Source organism: Suncus etruscus, chromosome 5 (assembly GCF_024139225.1).
Source record: "Suncus etruscus isolate mSunEtr1 chromosome 5, mSunEtr1.pri.cur, whole genome shotgun sequence".
Lineage (NCBI taxonomy): Eukaryota > Metazoa > Chordata > Mammalia > Eulipotyphla > Soricidae > Suncus > Suncus etruscus.
The window spans coordinates 45,376,010-45,398,543 of record NC_064852.1 but is presented as its reverse complement, the minus strand read 5'-3'; the positions used below and the strand labels follow the sequence as shown (position 1 = coordinate 45,398,543).

At 36.7% G+C, this 22,534-nt stretch overlaps 2 protein-coding genes across 3 annotated transcripts in view; one reads left to right on the top strand and one right to left on the bottom strand.

Annotated features, from left to right (window-relative positions):
• Nucleotides 1-10,239, top strand: part of ORC4 (origin recognition complex subunit 4) — a 32,510-nt gene extending 22,271 nt beyond the window's left edge. Inside the window, exons 9-13 of the mRNA XM_049773058.1 lie at nt 1,460-1,546; nt 4,629-4,737; nt 6,738-6,833; nt 6,916-6,983; nt 10,009-10,239. Of these exons, the coding sequence (XP_049629015.1) occupies nt 1,460-1,546; nt 4,629-4,737; nt 6,738-6,833; nt 6,916-6,983; nt 10,009-10,197 (549 nt within the window). The 3' untranslated portion in view covers nt 10,198-10,239. The remainder of the gene's footprint in view (nt 1-1,459; nt 1,547-4,628; nt 4,738-6,737; nt 6,834-6,915; nt 6,984-10,008) is intronic.
• A 7,347-nt stretch (nt 10,240-17,586) lies between these two features.
• The window catches only part of ACVR2A (activin A receptor type 2A), a 116,050-nt gene continuing 111,102 nt past the window's right edge, over nt 17,587-22,534 (bottom strand). For both annotated transcript variants that reach the window (XM_049773005.1, XM_049773006.1), the window contains 2 exons: nt 20,143-20,273; nt 17,587-18,448 (listed from right to left, as the gene is read on the bottom strand). In XM_049773005.1, the coding sequence (XP_049628962.1) occupies nt 18,254-18,448; nt 20,143-20,273 (326 nt within the window). In that variant the 3' untranslated portion in view covers nt 17,587-18,253. The remainder of the gene's footprint in view (nt 18,449-20,142; nt 20,274-22,534) is intronic.

Here is a 22,534-nt window from a genome sequence, read left to right as displayed (position 1 = left end):
CTGTTATAGCTTCTCAGGCATTCTCCTTAACATTTTCTGGCTACTTTGGAGATTGAAACATTCATTGGGGGCAGGGGGGCATTGGGCCACTCCCAGTGATGCTCAGGAGTTATTCTTGGCTATGCACTCAAATCACTCCTGGCTGGGGGGGTGGGGGGGAGACCACATAGGACGCTGGGGTATTGAACCGTGGTCTGTCCTAGGCTAGTGCAGGCAAGGCAGATGCCTTACTGCTACATTACCGCTCTGGCCCCGAAACATTCATATTTAAATATATAGACATAGTATTTAGTATATGTAATATTTAATATGCATAATGCAGATATATATTTGGCACATATAATATATATTCGTAGCATTTAAAAGCTTTTTACACTTTATTTCTGTTACTTAAGTTTGTTTTACTAAGATGACTGCGTAGCTCAGGCTCATTTTATTGAAATCATATTTTTTTTACAGCTATGTTCATTCTGAACACCTAAGACTGACTTTAGTATAAGGAGATAGATTGTGGGAATGTTACTAGTGAAATATAATTCTGGATGGTATGGAAATAACCATGATGGTGGAATAGTGGCTAACTTTAAGTATGGGGTTCTTTTTGCATGTCCTATATTCCTGAATTTAAAGGCCAGTTGTAGGAATGGATTGGGGGAACATTAATCTGCATTCTTTTTGACAAATTTTAGTGTTTTGTAAAATAAGACTAGTTAATCTCTGGTTGTGTCTTAATTTTAATATTGTCTTATTACCCTGTAATCTAATAATTTAGCTTTTCTTTATTATAAGTTACTTCCTCAGAGAAACTATGTCAGCACCATGGCCAGAAGTCCTCCTCTGAAAGTGGAGAGTTTATTAAGGGAGCTATCCTTTTTCTCAGTGCTGATGACAATTTAGCAAGTTTTTCTAATTTCCAAATTAAGCCAAAGCAGTAGTGTAGATTAGTGTCTCCCAACTGTTTATCTAATTTTTTCATTTTGGTTTTGGTTTATCAGTCATACCTTATAAGGCTCAAGAACTACTTCTGGCAGGCTTGGGGAACCATATAGGATCTGGGAGATCTATCCTAAGTCAGCCACCCACAAAGATAATGCCCTACCCATAGTACTGTTGTTCCAAACCCGTTGACCAGAATTTGCTTCTGCCTGTACCCTCATCTCTTTCCATTCATATGATTTTCACCTCTGATCCTTTTGAAATATTCTGTGGGCCTATGATTCTCAGTTGAGCATTGTCCAGGAAATGTCTTCACAACAGGATGAATGTAGCTACCTACCTTAACTGAGTGCTTGTTTTGGCCATCCATCTTCTGAGTGAGTTAGGTGCCTATTGAGTTTTATTTGATGCAAATAAGACTAGCACTTACATAATACTAAATATCAGATAGAGTAATTGATGTACACCAGCTAATGCAAAGACTATATTCAATTTTAATTGCACTTTTTTTTTTTACCTTTAGGGTCTCTCAGAAGATGGAAATGTGCGAGAAGTACTGCAGAAACATTTTAATGTCAGCAAAAATCTGCGATCGTTACACATGTTACTGGTTTGTACTAATTTTATCATTTTCTTTCACTAAGTATTAAGTTTTGATGGAAATGACAAAACTTAATTTGAAGGGGGGTAGGGAATAGCTTAAATGTAGATTTGAAAAGGACATTTTTACAACATTGAGTCTTCCATATCTTTGTTTTCTTTCATCACCATTGTATAATCTGATCACACAATTCCAGTAGTATATTTTAAACATTAATATCTTTTTTAGCAATTGGAAATACGTTTTTGTAACTTTTCTTTCAGCTTTCTACTCTTTATATATAGAAATGTTATTCCTGACTGTTTATGGATCACTCCTGGGGAGTGATAATATAGTGGACAAGTTGCTTGCCTTGCATGCAACTGTGCCAGGTTTAATACCCTGCATCCCATAGGTCTTCTAAGTCCACCAGAAATAATTCCTTCTTGCAGAGCCAGTAGTAGCACTTGAGCACCCAAATACCAACAAACAAACAAACAAACAAACAACATAAAAAAAGATCATTCCTGGTGGAAGTGGGGGTGGAGGGAGTTTTGGGGTGCTGGTGATCAAACCTGCATGAGCCACATGCATGGCAAGTGCCCTACACACTGTATTATAGCTCCAGCCCTACAGGTTTTGGTTTTAGTAATATTTTTATTTGGGACCGGAGCAATAGCACAGCGGTAAGGGATTTGTCTTACCAGAAGTTACTTCTGAGTGCAGAGCCAGGAGTGACCCCTAAGTGGTCCAGGGTGTGACCCAAAAAATAATATCTTTATTTAAATACCATGATTACAAACATGTTTGTAGTTGGGTTTCATTTATTTAAAAAATAAAAAACACCCCCTTCACCAGTGCAACATTCCCACCACCAATGCCTCCCCCTCACCTGCCTCCCCCACACACTGCCTATATTCTAGATAGGTATTCCATTTCTATCATTCATTACCATTGTCATGTTAGTTGTTAGTGTAGTTATTTCTCTAACTGCACTCACCAATCTTTGTGGCAAGCTTCATTCATATCCTGGGCTAGCCCTTCCAGCCCTCATCTCTATAGTCTCTGGGTATCATTACAATAATGTCTTTTCTTAAATTCCTTAGATGAGCGAAACTATTCTGTGTCTGTCTCTTTCCCTCTGACTCATTTCACACAGCGTAATAGTCCATCCATGTATAGGAAACTTTCATGACTTCATTTTTCCTGATGGCTGCATAGTATTACATTGTGTATATGTACCACAGTTTCTTTAGAGTGGCCACTCATCTATTGTAGGACATCTGGGTTGTTGCCAGATTTGGGCTATTGTAAATAGCAATGCAGTGAATATAGGTGTGTGCAAGGCATATTCTTATATTGTCTTTTTGTATTCCTAGGGTCTATCCCTCTAAGTGCCTACAGATATTTTAATAGATTTCTTTAGATTTGTTTTCTGCAAATAAGTATTTTTTTCCCATTTCAGATTGTATCTTTTTGTACTGTTTCTTGAATTTCTCATGCTATATTTAATAAAAGTGGTAAGGAAGAGATTTTTTGTTGTTGTTTTTGGGCCACACCCGGTGACACTCAGGGATTACTCCTGGCTGTGCGCTCAGAAATTGTTCCTGACTTGAGGACCAAATGGGACGCCAGGGATCAATCCAGGTCTGTCCCACCCAGGTCAGCTGCATGCAAGGCATACGCCCTATTGCTGTTGCTATTGCTCCAGCCCTGAGACCCTTTTCTTTTTAAGAGAAAAAGTATTTAGACATTTACAATTATTTGTGCCATAAAGCACTTTTTTGGGGTGGATGGTGGCTCACCTGATTTGCTGAAAGGTTACATCTGGCTCTGTCCTCAGGAATTACTCCTGGAGGGCTCAGGGAATCATATGGGACTATGAGGATCAAATTCAGGTTGGCCACATATAAGACCAGTATCCTACACACTATACTATATTGCTCCAGCCCCTACTTTGGATTCTCTCTCTCTCTTTTTCTCTCTACCCACTTCCTCCTTCCCTCACCCCTCCCTCTCCACCTCTTTCCTTCTCTCTCCTCTCTCTCTTCCCCACCTCTCTCTCTTTCCCTATCTCTTTTTATATTTTATATTCCTGACTGGGTTCTGGGAATCAAACCCAGGTCAGCTACATGCAGTGCAAGCTTCATACCCATTACAGTACATTATTTTGGCCTTATGCTTTTAATTCAAAATAAAAATGTATTGATTTTGTAGTGGATTTTGATGAATTAAAATTTTATAATTCTTGGAAATTATAGAGGAAAGGCTTGACTAAGATTATATCTAGTTTGCATAATTTTCAAAATGTTACCAGAGAGTTGGTACAGTAGGAAAGGTGACCAGGGTTGATCTCCAGCATGATTTACAGTCCCCTCTTCCCCCAAGCACTGCCAGGAGTAAGTCCTAAGTACATCCAGGTATGACTGCCCCTACCTCATTAGGGGAAAAAACACACACACACACACACAGTTTTTTATACAGGTTTCTTTATTTCCCAAATACTGAATGGAATGTGGTGCATTGAGAAATTATTCTTTGTTTACCTGAATTAAGATTTAACTGAATGGCATGCAAATTTACTAATTTTTCAATCCTATTCAAAAGATTAAATTTTAATTCTGTATAAATCATCAGCTAAAGGTATTGGCGAAAAGATAGCTAGCTGTATGAAGAGTAGATATATCTTCAAGATGTTTCTGGGTGTGACTTTGCACTCTTCCTGTTTCATAGAATTGAATTCACATTACCTAATTTGTCTCATAGAACAGTGACCTCAACTGATAGGCTGGGTTGACAAAAGTTTATAAAATCGGATATTTACTTTTTTGGTTTGTTTCTTGGACTATAATCTCATTTATGTTTGGTCTTTTGTTATTCTACTGCTTTAAAACTTTCCTACAGCTGGATTGTAAACGAACAAGATAATGCTAGAGAAATAGAAAGAATAGCAAAGACATCTATGTCATATGTGGATTGAAATAATGTATTTTAAACATGAGCTAATACCTTAAATGTGTACTACCTCTTAAACTTTTTTTAGTTTTACTCATTGATATCTCAATAATGCCCAACAAATATCTGATTATTTTTCTGATTCTACACTTCCTAGATGCTTGCTTTAAATCATGTGACAATCTCTCGCCCATTTATAACTGGAGCAGATCTAATGGAAGCATACCAGTTGTGTAGCATGGACTCTAAAGCAAATATTGTACATGGTAAGAGCTCTGCTTTATTAGTATTTTTTCACTGTTTGAATTTTTAGGTAATAATTTTCAAAATTATAACATTGGGGGGCGGAACGATAGCACAGCGGTATGGCATTTGCCCTGTACGCGGCTGACCCAGGACAGACTGGTTCAATCTCCTGGCATCCCATTTGGTCCCACAAGCCAGGAGCAATTTCTGAGTGCTTAGCCAGGAGTAACCCCTGAGAGTCAGAGTGTAGCCCAAAAAGTAAAAAAGAAAAATAATTATAACATTGGGCATTGTGTTTTATAAATAAAATAGCCCTTTTAATCACTCTCATATAAAGTGAAAGAGGGCTTTATTGTATTGAAGACAGGCAGGGACTGGGTGGGATAGAAAATGTGAGGGCAGTAGTGGTGGGAAAGTTGCACTGGTGAAGGGGGTATGTGCATTTTATGTCTGAAACTGAATTAAAAATGTGTCGGTAACCATTGTGCTTAAATAAATTAAATTTAAAAAAGAGAACCGCAAAAAACAAATAGAAAGGGGTGGGGCTGGAGCAATAGTGCATCAGGTGGGGCGTTTGCCTTTACAGCTGATCCAAGATGGACCCGGGTTCAATTCCCCAGCATCCCACATGGTTTCCGGAGCCTGCCAGGAGTGGTTTCTGAACAGAGCCAAGAGTAACCCCTGAGTGCTGCCGTATGTGGCCCCAAAACCTAAATAAATAAATAAATAAATAAATAAATAAATAAATAAATAAATAAATAAATAAATAAATAAAAATTTAAAAAAGAACTACAAAAATAAATGAGAGACTTGCCGTGCCATTTCACATTGGAAATTCAGCTAAGACTTTTGTTGGCGTTGGCATTGTCATTGTACAGGTGTTACCGAAGGGAACTGATTTTTAGCCATTTTAGTTTCTTTATTCCTTTTAAGAATCTAATGACTATATTTTCCAGAAAAAATAGATAGATGTAATTTCCAGAGATTTAGGAATTCTCTGGATAATTATTTAGGTGATGTGTCATAATAGTTGCAACTTAATTTTCTTTTACTAGCTCTCACATGATTATTTCTTACTGTTTGTAATCCCTATATTTCTGTATGTTTAGGAAGGTTCTTATTTTGCAGATAAGGAAAAGCTTGTCAGAGAGGTTTAGTAACTTGCTCAAGATGACCAAATCTTGACCAAGTCTTACCCTGGCTTTTTAAGCATTACAAGTTGTGATCCTATTTTGCATTAGAAGTGTAACACTTGGTGATTCCCCTGTGCCTGCCAGGAGCTATTTCTGAGCAGACAGCCAGGAGTAACCCCTGAGCAATGCCGGGTGTGGCCCAAAAACCAAAAACAAAAAAAACAAAACAAAAAAAAAAAAAAAAAAAAACAGGTGTAACCCATTACATGCTTGGTTTTGAATTAACTTTTGGTCGTTGCACCTTGAGTAACTTTTTACTGTTGCCAGATTTTTCAAGGTCCCCCCCCCCCCAATCATTGTTAAGAAGCTAGCAGAAAGATAACAGTGACTGAAGCAAACATATTTGAACCTCTCTTGGCCTTGTTTTCCCATCCTTAGACTTTACTTTCTATTGGAGAACAGTTATTTCAATCTTTTTTTGTTTTTGTTTTTGGACCACACCCAGTAGTTCTCAGGTTACTCCTAGCTTTGCTCTCAGAAAAAAACTCCTAGCAGGCTGAGGGAACCATGAGATTTCTTTTTTTGTTTTGTTTTGTTTTGGGGCCACACCCGGCAGTGCTCAGGGGTTACTCCTGGCTGTCTGCTCAGAAATAGCTCCTGGCAGGCACGGGGGACCATATGGGACAACGGGATTCAAACCAACCACCTTTGGTCCTGGATGGGCTGCTTGCAAGGCAAACGCCGCTGTGCCATCTCTCCAGGCCCAACCATGAGATTTCTAAGGCAGATGCCCTCCCCAGTGTGCTATATAACTCCAGCTTCAGTTATTTCAATCTTATGTATCATTAAGTAATTACAACTGATATTTTATTTCTCTTTTACTATAGGTCTGTCTGTCTTGGAAATCTGTCTTATTATAGCAATGAAACATTTAAATGACATCTATGAAGATGAGCCCTTTAATTTTCAAATGGTCTATAATGGTGAGATGAAACTGATAATTTTTTTCTAATTTTACCTAGTTACTTGAATCTATTAGCAATGTTGTTGCTTTCTTCTGTCCAGAGTTTCAGAAGTTTGTTCAGAGGAAGGCCCATTCTGTTTATAATTTTGAGAAACCTGTTGTTATGAAGGTAAGATTTATTTTTCTGAAACTTTTCTTTAATTTTGAAACATTCAGTATTTTTCATAGGCATTTTCTTTGAAAAAAATTCTGAAAAATGTAATCCTAAAGCAGCCAAATTCAGTTTGTAGGGGTATGATGCCCTCTACTGTCTTCTATTAGCAATAGCATCCTTAAAAGACTTCATAGTAGACTGTTCAATTACCATCTCTTTACAATTGGAAGGTTTGATAGCTTTACAGTTTCAATAGTAAAAGGCAACAAAGATGAATATATGAACTAATAAAAGAATAGGCTAGAAATGCCATTGGTGGGTAAAGGCAATCAAAAATTAGGACAGGATAATGCATCATTTTGAATACTTAAATAACATCTATACATCAAGCAGCAGAAATGTGCCTCACATAATGTATTTTTAAATTTTCTGGTAGCATCCCCCAAAATGAAATTAGCTTCAATATTTAATCTTATACTAAAAACATTTCAATCTGTAAATAAAATTTTTAATCAGATTGTTTTTGTATTAAAACCTTAAATCCTATGTAGTCTGAAATGATAGTACAGTGGGTAGGATCTCCAGCACCATGCATATATATGGTTCCCAGAGCTTGCCAGGAGCTATCCCAAGAAAAAGCCCTGTTGCCCCAAAACCAAAAATAAGCATTAAAAAAATTAAAATCCTGTGTGTATTTGCATTAAAAACACTTTTACTTTTTTTTTTTTTTTTTTTGGTTTTTGGGTCACACCCGGGCAGCACTCAGGGCTTACTCCTGTCTCTACATTTAGAAATCGCTCCTGGCAGGCTAGGGGAAACCATATGGGATACTGGGATTCGAACCACCTTCATTCTGCATGCAAAGCAAACAAACACCTTACCTCCATGCTATCTCTCCGGCCCCTTAAAAACACATTTTTAAATCACTAGTCATTGGAAATGTTTGCTTTATAGAGTCCATAATACTTTTAGATAAAAAAAAAATTTTTCCATTCTGAAATCATTCTAAGCATAAAATTTTTGGACTCATTGGTTATTACTCAGTTTTTTAAATTAAGCATAATGAAATTTAAATTTAAAACTGTGGATAAATTATTCAATAGTAAATAGCTATAGAGGACTTTTCAGGAAGAAACTTAAAAAAAATATTTTTAACTTAGTCACTGTGACTTATAAAGTTTAGGTTTCAGGCATACAAAGTTGCTAGAACAGTTCCTCTATCAATGTTCCCAGTTCTCTTCCTTTTCCCCCATCCTGCATCTTTTTTTCTTTTTTAATAAAATTGTGGGTCGTTGAGTCTTTTAGCATTTTTTTCTTTTTCTTTCTTTTCTTTTTTATCACACCCAACAGTGCTCAGGCATTACTTCTGGCTTTGCACTCAGAAATCACTCCTGGCAGGCACGGAGAACCATATGGGATGCTGGGATTTGAACCACCATCTGTCCTGAATCAGCTGCGTGCAAGGCAAATGCCCTACTGCTGTGCTATCTGTCCAGGGCCCCTAGCATCCTTTTTTTAAGCTTTTCAGTCAGAATCTCCTTTCTGATAGCAACAAAAAAAAGTAGAACTCATTTCTGTTTATGAGAAGGAAAAGTAATTAATATTTCTAGTTTGGTTTAATCCCTTTCTTGAAGTTCTTGTCTGAGTCACCATTTAATCAATAATTTGAGAAATTATCATTCTGATAATATGGGTCTGACAGTTTTCTTTGGAACAGAAACCTGCCCTATGGTGCCTGAAGGGCCATGTGGAACTAGGGTTCAAATCTGGGCCGTGCAAGTTAGATTTGTGCTCTACCATCTTTAGCTAACTTCCTTGGCACTCATTTTTACATTTAAAATATCTGCCCATTTTATTTAATCCTGAGACCCACAACCTCTGGTTGTTTTTTTTGTTTTGTTTTGTTTTTTTCATTTTAAAAATGAATAGTATCTGGCTGTTTCTCTTTATCAGAAGACATTTGCTAGTTCACAAAGAAGTTTTGATAGTTTCACAATGAGGCTGTGAGAATATAAAGCTCAAGAATCTACTGCAACTTATCAATAGTTAAGGCCTAATGTAAATGTATTTTTTAAAATAAACATAAATACTTAAAATAATGTTAGAAAGTACATAATGGATATTAGAGATGTGAAGAAACAAAAAGAGTACTGTTAAGGTAAATAAAGATGGAAGGAGCCTTTTTGAAGTTTTGTGGCAGTTTCTGTCAGTCTTTATTTTGACTTCACATCCAGCCAGCAGTGTTAAGGGGCAAATCTTGGCTCTGTACTTATTCTAGCCCCTTTCTGACAGATTTCTGAAGAAAACAAGAGCCTATCGATACATGTTCCACCATGCTGAATCATGTATTTGAAGGTTCAACTGAACATTTTTGGTGTAATCCTGGAGGTATTTTATGCTTTCTCCTTTTAGCAACTGTGGTACACTTTGATATAGTCAAGTTCTCAAAAGTAAAAATAAATATATATGTAAATTTGAATAAAATAGGTAATTGGTGAGGCTGGAGATATAGCATGAAGGTAGGGGGCATTTGCCTTGCATGCAGAAGGACGGTGTTTCGAACCCGAGCATCCCATATGGTCCCCCGAGCCTGCTAGGAGCTATTTCTGAGTATAGGGCCAGGAGTTACTCCTGAGCGCTGCCAGGTGTGACCCAAAAAACGAAAAAAAGGTAGTCTCAAAGTGCTATTCTTAGGATTTTAGAGAAGTAAACTAGAAATTTCTTCCATAAGTATATTGAGAAGCCATCAGATAACAAGGAAGATTTGGAACAAAAACCATATCATACAGACTGAAGTTTTAAGTTTGTCTTGTTTACATTCTTCAGTGCAGAGCCAGGAAGAGCCAGATAACAGTTCATTGGCACTATTTTACTTGTTATATACAACTTCTAATGAGGTCACTGAATTTGTCGGCACTATTCATTTATCTTAAGTTTTGCTTATTGGCACTCTAATCCAAAACTAACCAAAATCCTGTTTTCTGAGTTTTAACTTTGTTTCCTTATTCACTCTGAAGTTTTTTTTTTATTCATCTTTCAGGCATTTGAACACTTACAACAGTTAGAATTAATAAAGCCCATGGAAAGAACATTTGTAAATGCACAGAAAGAATACCAACTGATGAAACTTCTTTTGGATAATACTCAAATCATGAATGCTTTGCAGAAATACCCCAATTGTCCCACAGATGTTAGGCAGTGGGCTACATCTTCTCTAAGCTGGTTATGAACATAACCAGTGCCTTCAAATATAGTTTGTGACATCTCTTTAAAATAAAAGTACTGGGGGCCGGGTAGGTGGCGCTGGAGGTAAGGTGTCTGCCTTGCAAGCGCTAGCCAAGGAAGGACCGCGGTTCGATCCCCCAGCGTCCCATATGGTCCCCCCAAGCCAGGGGCGATTTCTGAGCACATAGCCAGGAGTAACCCCTGAGCGTCAAACGGGTGTGGCCCAAAAACCAAAAAAAAAAAAAAAAAGAGTACTGTCCTTTAACATGTTACATCCATTTTCATATATATTTATAAATATGTATTTTCATATTTATAGGATTCTTTTATACATGTATAGTTGCTGTGTCTTAACTTTGGGTGATGAGCAATTACATGTTTAGAAATCCAGTGATTTACATTGATTGAATTGTAATCCTTTAAAGAATAAATGTGAATACTTGAGTCTTAAACCTTATGCTTATTTAATGCCTTTGGAGTATTTATGTGTTGGTACTTTTGAAGAACTCATGTCAATCCAGCAGCAAGATGCTTTTAAAGACATTAAAATGAAAAGAAATAATGCTAAGAATTGAGTTGTAATGACTTACTTTTTGGTTTACAAATTTTGAATTGATCTCAAACCTAGGTCTTCTAATTACAGAAACTGACAAGTTTAGCCAGAGCATAACTCAAATAGACTAAGGCCAAAAGTTTGAATATTTCTTCGTAGTCTTCTTAAAATGTGATACATATTCCAGCTACTCAAGAATCCCTTGTAGGGTGTTTTTTTTTTAAACACAATTTATTGGGCCTATTTTAGACAAATTAATCACAATTCACCCAAACTAAGATCTTTATTAATTCCTGGATAAAAACCAAAAGTAATGCGAAATGTTTAGCAAAGTATGTATTAAGTAATTCCAAAATGAATATAGAACTGCCAGGCAATTTGCCTTATAATTCAGGACAACATGCTCTAGTAACGTTAAAAACAAAACCAGAATTCATTGCTGGACACATTTATTCCAGAGTGGTTTGTCTGCTATGCATAGGAAAATTTTTTTAATGATAGACTATATCATTATTGCAAGTTTCAATCTGTAATCTGGGGCCTCTTTCTTATATACTAAAAAGAGGGAAAAAATTATTCACAGACCCTGGATTTGAGTTTGACACTTTAAAAGCCCCTACTAGCATTTGACATAAGTTTTTGGCCTTGATGGTCCCCAGCATCTCCAGGGTCCAGTGCTTGAAACACTGCACCCACACCCGTCCATGTCTTTCCTTACTTAGCTTTATATGCCTTTAAAAGAACTAAGTTAAGTAAGAGCTTCCTTGCCCTTACATTTTAAAGTATTGCTGTAAGAAATGGTTTAATCTGGTTTAAGAAACATAAAATTAGCTCTTTCACAGTCAGAACATGTTTTATAAAACCATTCTTTCCTTGCCTCATAAGTCATCTCTCGTTCATTTTATTTGATCAGTAGTTTCTTGTGGAAACTAAAACTTGCAAATAATTTCTACATAGCAGTATACACATCTTTTTTTTTTTTTTTTGGTTTTTGGGCCACACCCGGTAACGCTCAGGGGTTACTCCTGGCTATGTGCTCAGAAGTTGCTCCTGGCTTGGGGGCCATATGGGACACCGGGGGATCGAACCGCGGTCCATCCAAGGCTAGCGCAGGCATGGCAGGCACCTTACCTTTAGCGCCACCGCCCGGCCCCATCTTAATGGTAGCATCGTTGAAAACATGAGTTTCACACTTTCACTGTTCTTGTCTCTAAAAAAAAATTAAAAGGACCAGATATTATCCAATAAGCTGGAGTGTATGTGTTTCCTTATAGAACCTGTGCATGAATTCCATCATGGAACAGAATTCAAAACAGGAGTGTTGTGGCCTCTGATGGCTGAAAAGCTGGGGGGGAAAGCCTAAGCTATTTCAGGAAAGTACTACTAACCTTAAAGTCATTGATATGAGTTGCAATTTTTTTTTTAGAGTACACTGCTTCCTTGGCTTCACAGAATTGCAGAGATCCTTCAAATTCATGTCTATTCAATGAAAAATTAATTAAGTGGGCTTCATTTTCAGTGGAACAATTTAAAAAATTAGAAAAACTTGTAAAAAAAAACACGTTCTCTAAGTCCAGTGAGGAATATATGTAGTATATATTTATAGAATATATTCATATTATATGTAAATGTATTACATATAATACATATATATATGTAATTTAAGTATCATATGTGTATATATACTTTAAAAAATTTTAATTGTCATACCCAGAAATGCTTAGGGTCTATCCTGACTCTGCACTCAGGAATCTGGAAGGGCCCACATAATATGTGGTACTAAGAATGATCCCATGTCTGCAGTCCGGAACACAAGCACCTTAGCCACAGCAATTTTCAAGGGTTGGACAGATAGTGCAGTACTGTGGGTAGAGGGAGGAAGAATGTTTCCATTTTGAAAATCTTAATTGTATCTCATGTTTAAAACAGCAGTTAGGAGCAGGACCCTGATGGACCCCTGCTCATCCCTGGCACTATGGGCCTAAGCAATCCTTAATCAACAGAGAATTCTGGCCCACTTGAGCAACCAATGAGCATTTAAGGTAGTGGTCCCCACCTAAGCTGCTTATTAGACTTGTAACAAATGTGAATGGTCTTAGTAAAAATATCTGCATATCCTAAACAAATATAACAAAGAATTTTATTTATTGTTGAGAAATGTTGCTTTTATAATAGCACAAACTCAAAAGAACTCTGAATCAAGCTGGAGCAGGTGAGGAAGATAGATACCCTACTAAAATCAGGAACTTCCTAAGGGGCTAAGAAAATAGTTTGAAGAACTGGATGAAGCACATGCTTTGAATTAAGAGCCCAGGTTCTTTGCATACCACTGCATGATCCCTTGATCCCAAGAACAAATTTTAAAAGTTCCAGTTCACTTACACAACAGACTGGTTGGCCTTAACATGCTATATCAAAATACTATATCATATGCTATTATCAATTTCCTTAAAACCAGTGGTTTTAAGGTTTTCTGTGGAAAACTACAGAAATCCCATTTGGTTCACATTTTCATTCCATTTAGAAGGGAATGTAGGTTCTTTCAAACCACTAAGACCTAAGTGTAGCCTGTCATCTTCACTTTAAAAAAAATGGACATTCCACCCACATAAACTCCCCTGGCAGTGGAAAAGAATGACAGAGACATAGGAAAGAAGCATCTTGAGACTTCAAAAGAAATCAAGCAGTATGGAAAACACCAGACCTGTGGATGAAGACTGAAATCCTGTAGACCCAATCAGTAGTAATCCCCTATATGATCAGCTTAAAGAAACAATGGGATGTACTGCTAATAAAACACAGGAAAACATGAAAACAGAAATGAGAAAAATGTACACAAAAATGTCAAATGAAAAACCTTGTTCAGCAAAAAAAAAAAAAGAAAAAAGAAACCCCCCCCCCTCCCCACTACTGGAAGGCTTTACCAGCAGAGTAACAGCTGCTAAGGACCAAATGACTGAGCTCAAAGAACTGCAGAAACAAACAACAGAAGATGAAAAAAAAAATCTTATTGTAGCACTATTTACAATTGCCAGAATCTGCTGTGATATATTTACACAATGGAATAATATTCAGCTGTTAGGAAAAAATGAAGTTATGAAAACTTTTATACATGGATGGATATGAGTAGTATTATACTGACTAAAATGAGTCAAAGGGAGAAAGATAGAATTATCACACTCACTTGTGGGCTATATTAAAAAGAAACAGAATGGTAATATTACCCACAGACAATAGAGACAAGGGCCAGCAGGACTGACATGGTCCGATGCTTGCCACACAGAATAGGGGAGAGCAGTTAGGGCAGAGAAGGTAAACACTATGATGACAGAAATGATCACTCTGGACAAGAAATGAGTGCTGAAAGGAGGTAAAATGATAAACACTATACCCTTTGAGTATCAATAGAACAAACCATAAGTGTCTAAAAGGAAGAAAAAGAGAAGAAAAATGTCTGCCACAGAGAAAGGTGGGGGGGGGGGGGAGGGAAAATGGGGACAATGGTGATGGGAAATGTGCACTGGTAAAAGGGTGGATTAAGACATTTTATACATCATGTCTGAAACTCAATTATGAAAAAAATTGTACATTAATGTCAAACCTGGTAGTGTGACAATGGGGACTTTTTTCTACCATGTGCTTTTTGAGTTACAAGATAAGCAAAACTTGACTAACATCAAAAATGTAAATGAGAGTTGATTACTGTTGGTTTGCCTTAATGCCAGGAATCCTCCATTCATTTACTAGCCTTCTAATGACTAAGCTAAGACTAATTTGTCTATTCCCAAATTAAAATACCTGAAATTTCACCTAGCCTTGGCTTCCTAAGGAGGCAGGACCAAGATACAAATATTAGTGAGACTACGATCTTAGACAAAGGAGGGTAGTGCCATGGTTGCTCTTTTCATCACTGTACCCGTTTTGCAAATCTTAAAGATATATAAACCTCATGGTAAATTATAAAAGCCACTACTCCCCCTCATTAAGAGCTTATACCTAAAGAAAAAACTGCATATGCAAATCACTTCATATTCATTTTTTTATTTAACGGGGATGGAATGGGGATACCATACATTTTATTTGTACAATATTTAACAATCACTTATCCAAGGTGGGGTTTCATGGGGCTTTTATTTTTAGCTTTTTGTTAAATACTTGCAGAAAAAAAGAGCAAGTACAATTTGACAGTAGTACAACAACCTGTGCCCAAAACACTGACAAGAAATACAGAATAAAGCTAAAATAATTGCTTACCAAGATCTTGAGAGGTAACAAATAGGATATGGGTTGAGACTGCATAAAAAATGTACTGCTGGTTGGATATCTGAGGTAAATGATGTTCAATCAAAATGCTACTTGTATCATTTTGCCCATAAATCAGTCAATAATTGTATGCACATTATATACCAAATATTCCTAAAAAGTAATTTTTCAAAAAGTTAAAAAAGAGAAATTGGAAAATAGCTGTGGTGAAGCTTTTCTTTTTTTAAAACAGTAATCAGTTTATTCCACTAAACTATCCTCTGGCCATAGTTTTCCTAAGTACTTACTTAGGGATGGGTAAATGGAGGGAAAGACTTTTTAATTTCATGATACATTTCTATTTTTCAATTCCAAACTGCATTTCCTGATTGTATTTTCGAACATTACCATGAAAGAGTGCAAGTTCATGGACCAATAATTGTGAGGCACAGTCTCTGTTCTGGAGTTCACAAGGTACCTGTAATAAACATTCAAACAAGAATCACACATCACATGCTAAAAACTTCCTAGCATCTAAAATACATACAAGAGCTGTGCAGGGCATAAACTTTGAATAAAGCCAAACACTGGTTAATCCTATGGCAGTTGGTCATAAAGTATTTCTGACATGGAGATCTGGGCAAGGTAAAGAATGTAAGTTAGAGCAGCAGTTCTGATGAGTATCAGAAAGGCAAATACAAGACAAGTCATAGAAGCACCATACACATGAGGAAAAGTATTGGGGTCTTGGGTTGAGCCCCAAACAAGAGCCATCATTTTTTTTCTCATTCTTTGATCTTTCTTTTAACAGTATCCCTAGCTCAAACTTTATCTTGCCCACCCTGCACTGACTGTAAACCAAACATGAAAATGCCCTGCAAAGGAAAGTTTTAACAAGACTAGGTATCAGGGACAGGTAGTCACTGGAACATTCTTACTTTACTGCTTATAAAAATGTTTTTATATTAATATAGTTCTCAAAAGGATACAGGCTTTTAAAATTGGTTAGCTAGAGTTAAGTACAATACCCAGAATTTCTAAAAAATTCTATCACGAAGAGAAAACTTTATCTGATGAATAACTGATTTTATAAAACTTCTCTCTAGTGTTCATATAAGCCAAACATTCATCACAAAATTCCTTGGTTTCGATTTGATTTTAACGTAAAAATAGGGCCAAATGTTGAGAACAGGTAGATACTAGTATTCAGGAGAAGAAGATTTTTATGTATGAATATTCTCTTTATCTCCCTTAATTATATCCAAAAGAGAAGCAAACAAATAAAAGAAAAATCGAGAAGCCAAATACTTTTTAAATAAAGAGGTGAGCTCATATCAAATGGCAATTCTTAGGAATAGAATGAAGCCTTAATTACATATGTGGCCAAGAATACAGTTTCTGTATGTGTGACATACAGAACAATGCTATTAACTCTCCTCCTTGCTCAGTCTATTGACCTACATATTATTTATAAATAACATAATTTATTATTCCCAGAGATTAAATTTATATGTAAAATGTAGTGTAGTGTGATTAAATAACTAGTTGAAGATAACACATTCACAGTGAGCTCCTGGTAGTGATGTAAAAAAAAATTATTCCATAAAATTAATGAACTTAAAAAAAAATGACCTGACAAAAGTACATAGCATAATACTGGCTATTTATTGGTCAATGATCTCGAGAAATTCAGAAAATTAGTGTTTTAATTTGGCCTCTCTAAATTTGAAGATGAATCCAATTCTATTCTAATGTAATCTTGGTTTTTAAAAGCACTTTGGTACCTACCTACTATCAATTACATTTTCTTATCAAGGATAAGGCATTAGATATCCCAATTGTCAGTTAATTGTGAAAACAATTTGCAGGAGAAATCTAGGCTATGTTACCTATATCAACATAGGTACCTCTAAATGTCATGGTTACCTCTAAATGTCATTGCATATTTTCAGTTAGAAATTTAACTTGTTATCCCTGATTTATTTTAAAGCAGTAACATCTGAAATCTGTGCTTAAGTTTTCAATCTCCATCCTAGGATAATTCCTTATATACCACAGACATCAAATATTACTCTTGACAAGATGGCACCAAGCAGAAATATGATGATAAAGTTTCAAAGCAGAGTGAGGAATTCTGGGTAATGACACTTCCTGAGGTGATCCTAAAACAGTGATAAAGAATGTCCCAACACACTGTTTGGTGAAAGAAATACATTACAGTTTTACATGTATAAATAGGAAAAAAATCTATTTTAAAAGAATAAAAATGAAGAGCTCTCCAGTGTCACAGCTCACTTTAAAAAAATGTAAATCATGCTTTAAATTTTCAAATATTCCCTAAACACAGCACACCTAAAAAAAGATACATAGTAAGTATGCAATATTTTGGGAACGGAATATAAGATGAAGCTTTAAAACATGGAAAGGGGGTAATGACACCTTTTTTTTTTTTTTATTTCAAAATTCAGCACTTTTTTCCCCTTAAATTATAAGCTAGCACAAGAAAAGCTAAAACACTGCTTTACAAATGGCCACATACTGTTGGCACTAAGCATAGCTTACCTTTTTCCTTAAATAACACAGTGAATTTGTAATATCTTGTTACAAAACATTGATAAATTTATTATTCAGATTTTGTTAGTGTTTTCAATTTTATAATTTAGCAACCGTGGAACTGAGGTATACCTTGTTGAGGGAGGTTAAAGTAATGCTTGGAAGCCTCTTTACTGTACCCCACTTTGATGACTGTTTATGTACACAGAACAGCAGCACACTAAACATTCACAAGCTGTGTCATATTGGCATTACAATAGTCATTTATAGAAACACAACAGCAAATGCAATAAAAACAAGTTACCCTTTTTAAAATCTGAAATGAAAAGTATTTGATTTAAAAAAAATAGCAGTAGTTCATTTAAGGAATTAGTGTCTTCTGACAGACATTAAGAAATCTGATGTCAGTTTTCAAACACTTGATTAGCCAGCCAGGTCCAAGAGATCCTTGTGATTTGGAGGGCCACATTCTTCATGTACACTTTTTTCAAAAGTTTATAGTTTGCAACTTTTCTTAGTTTTGTGTCCTTCACATCAGCTGTAGGCAATACCAATGTCTTCCAGAGCCACATTTTTAAATGAGGGCCTTCTTTCTGCCACGTCTGGGAGACATTCTGCTCATTTCACGCAGAAATAAACTGTAAGCAGTTCTGTTAGCTTAGCAGCTCCAGTTCAGAGTTCTGTTTCTCAGTGTGTACACATGGTGCAACCATCATAGACTAGATTCTTTGGGGGGAAAGTCAACATTTGTCACCATTGTGACCACTGTTACAATGTCCTCTGTTGTAATGATATTTGTTAGTCTTTGCATCTGGGTAATTCTTTCACCTACACACCCCGCTGATAACCTGGCTTCTGCATCATGATCCCAACATTCTTCTATTGTTTCACAAAGCATTGCCATTCCCTGAAAAGGAAAAACATTCAAACCAAAATTACTTTTGCTTTCTATTAAAAAAAATAAAATTTAACACAGCTATCTTTATGGATTACTGAACAATTTAAAAATTAACCAAATGACATAGTCACAATCACTTGAACATCTTCTATGTATAGCTACATGAAGAAAAGTACATAGAGAAACTGGATTTTGTTTTCCCGAAATCATCACTTCAGGGAACTAATATTCTGAAGGGTTTCCAGGGTTACTCTTGTTCTGACTCAGAAATCACTCCTGGTGGGGCCGGTGCGGAGGCACTAGAGGTAAGATGCCTGCCTTGCCAGCGCTAGCCTAGGAACGGACCATGGTTCGATCCCCCGGCATCCCATATGGTCCCCCAAGCCAGGAGTGACTTCTGAGCGCATAGCCAGGAGTAACCCCTGAGCATTACCAGGTATAGCCCAACCCCCCCCCCAAAAAAATCACTCCTGGCAATGCTCTGGGAAGCAGATGAAATGCTGGGGATCTAACTCAGGTTGGCCATATGCAAGGAAATGCCTCACCGGCTGTACTATTGTTTGGGCCCCTAATATTTATTTAACTCCAAAAATCACTGTTCATAATCCAGATCATTCCAATGCTAACTCTTAAACTGGATTTAAAGTCAAGGCTAAAATGAGGGTCTCCCATATTTTGTTTTCTTATTTTTTAAGCATTTCTATCTTTTAACTAAGAGGGTGAAAAAGAGGCAAGAGAGCCATTTTTCCCCCCAGAATTCTCTATGTGGTTTTATCCAGAAATAGTTGTCAAGAGTAAAAAGACCAGATCAATATTGTTCCAATTCCTACTTGGATCATAAGTTTTGGAGTATTGGGGGTTGGGAGGGTTTGGGAGGAAATAAAAGGGTTGGGGCTACACCCAGTGCACTCAGCGATCACTCCCGGAGGGGTTCAGAAAACCATAGGGTAGGCCAGAGCGGTGACACAAGCGATAAGGGATATGCCTTGAGTGCGTGCTAGCCTAGGACAGACCATGGTTCGATCCCCGGCATCCCATATGACTCCCAAGCCAGGAGCGATTTCTGAGCATATAGCCGGGAGAAGCTCCTGAGTGTCACTGGGTGTGGCTGAAAATCCAAAAGAAAAAAAGAAAAACATATGGTATGTCGAAGATTAAACACAGGTCAGGCACGTGAAAGGTAATCACTCTGGCCCTATTCAAAGGCATTCTTATGAAATTCAGTCTTCTAATCCCAAAGCAAAAGAGTAAAACACACACACACACACACACACACACACACACACACACACACACACACACACACACACACACACACGTCAGGCACGTGAAAGGCAATCACTCTGGCCTTGTTCAAAGGCATTCTTATGAAATTCAGTCTTCTAATCCCAAAGCAAAAGAGAGTAAAACACACACACACACACACACACACACACACACACACACACACACACACACACACACACACAGATGGTTTGCTCTTTAAAACAACTCAACTCTCCTTTCCTAATTAGAGTCAAGGATGGCCTATCTCCCTCCTCAGGAATATATAGATACAGTCCTAATTCTATTGTTTCTAGATCCACAATACAGAGTAACCTATATGAAGACTGCCTCCTAGAAGAATAGAAAATGTGAAGTTATATGAAACATTCCTTTTCTAAAATGCAGTTTATTGACATTTCAAATAAAAGATAACTTACAGCATGTTTCTGCCAATAATCTCTTAAAACTGGCCTCTTCTTTTTATGTACCACAACTTCCTGCATGTCCTCGAGAGATGGATGCTGGCCAATTTCCTCCTCAAATGGCAACATGTATTCATCCACGGGGCCTAAAATATAAAAAAAGGAGAAAGAAAAGTAACAGTTTTAGTTCAAATATTTTATGACTTCCAAATTGCAACACACTTTTCAAAACACTCTATCACCTTTATCCCATATCATGTAAGGAGCAAAATGGAATCACAATTGTACTTCACTAGCCACACTAAAATCTAAGAGAAATCAAAGCTTATAATGTGGCATGTCACCCCTTTGAAGAACAGAATCGGGGAGCAACGTGTTATATGTCTACTAAATGAGGAGTATTTTATCCTTATACATATATATATGGAAATCATCAAAATCTATTCTTGTCAGGAACCACTTGGGGGGAGGCACACCTGGCAGTGCACAGGGGTTATTCCCAGCTAACGGACCACTACTGGTGGGCTCAGGGAACATGATAGGATGCCAGGGTTTGAACTTGTGTTGGGCATGTGCAAGGCAAATACCCTTCCCTCTGTACTTTTGCTCGGGCCTTGAGGAACTGTTCTTCATTCAGATCAGGCTACAAATAGTATGATTCTGTCTCTGAAGAACTGAATTTAGATTTAGATAATCATCTTCATTTATAATATCTGATCCCCTCCCATCTTCTTTTCTCCCCAGAGTAACAAAAATATATTTCATATTTTTTAACCTCTAAACAGGCTTCCAAAAACAATTCAAAATGTGCCTTCAAAAGTAATTTTTCCTTAGACCTAACCAAATAAATAGGGAAGATGCAGCTAATCATTAATAATAATATCTGAGGGGTCATAGCGGTGGTGCAGGGCATAAAGGCATCTGCCTTGCACGCACTAGCCTAGGACAGACCGCAGTTTGATCCCCCAGCGTCCCATATGGTCCCCAAACCAGAAGTGATAATAATAATAATAATAATAATAATAATAATAATAATAATAATATCTGATGAGAACTTGCCCTAACCTAATCTTCATATAGTAAAAATAGCATTACATGTATTTTACAGGTAAGAAACAAAGCTCAGATAATTTATATAATTGGGCATTATTGAAAAGTAAACAAATGTTAATCTTTAGAGCTGGCATCTAAATCTATGAAAGATTGTGCTTTTAATCACCATATTTCCTCTTGATGGTAAGTAACGAACAATTCCAGCAACTAGCTATATCTCTATATAGATATGGTCATATACAAGTTCTTGAAATGTACTAAATACATTGGGTAAAATATGTTCTAAACAGTGAATCCTAATACCAACCTAAGTTGACCCTCTCTAAATGTAAAATAATCTTTGATGCCTAAACAGTTCCTGCTTGTCCATTTCAGTAACAGATTACTGGTGTGCTAATGTGTGTTTAATCTTTGCTACCCAGGGTGAGTTCTAAATCAGTTGCACTGGTATTGTCTGGTAGCTGTTAAGAAACATAAAAATCAGTCCAAACCTGAATCTTAATTTAATTCTCACCCATGATATTGGTATGTACATTAAAGTTTGAGATTATTCCTGGCTCTGGGCACAGGGATCAATCCTGGTAGGGTTTGAGGGGCTGGTGCTGGTGATCAACCCATCCAGCTAAATGGAAGGCAGTTGCCCTACCTTCTGTAATATCTCTTGGGCCCAATCTTTTAATTTTTCTGTAAGATTTACCTGATAATCCCGCTCCCCCAAACAATATCATTTTCTAGTCCTCTTTAAGTACCACAGTACAGCCTTACATTTCCCAAGTATTATGGTATCCAAAAAGCATGTAAAGAATGTCTATCTAGCAATATTAAAGAGACAAAAGAAGAACCAAATAGTTCTTGTTAGAGGACATACATATATATATATATAATATATATGTATATATATATTAATAAGATACAAGAAAATGTCCTTTTTAATATGAAACAAACATATTTCTGCTTCCATAAAACAATATATACTATATATTGCATATTACATAAATGTACCTTGAGCCCAAAATACAATGAATAATGCACTATAGATTTCTAGGATAAAAGTATGTCCAACTGTTTTAATCCTTTTTAGTTTCAGAGTCCCTTTACCCCAAACCCTGAATCTTAAGAAAAATGTGTATAGCCTTTCCTAAGCTAAGCATTCTCTACTATGCTTTATTCTCTACTATCTCTTCAAAAGTATAATATCCCAAATCAAATGTAATATAACAGAGGTATTCTGTCTTACACTGAGACTTAAAAAGTACTCAGAAAGGGCCCGGAGAGATAGCACAGCGGTGTTTGCCTTGCAAGCAGCCGATACAGGACCAAAGGTGGTTGGTTCGAATCCCGGTGTCCCATATGG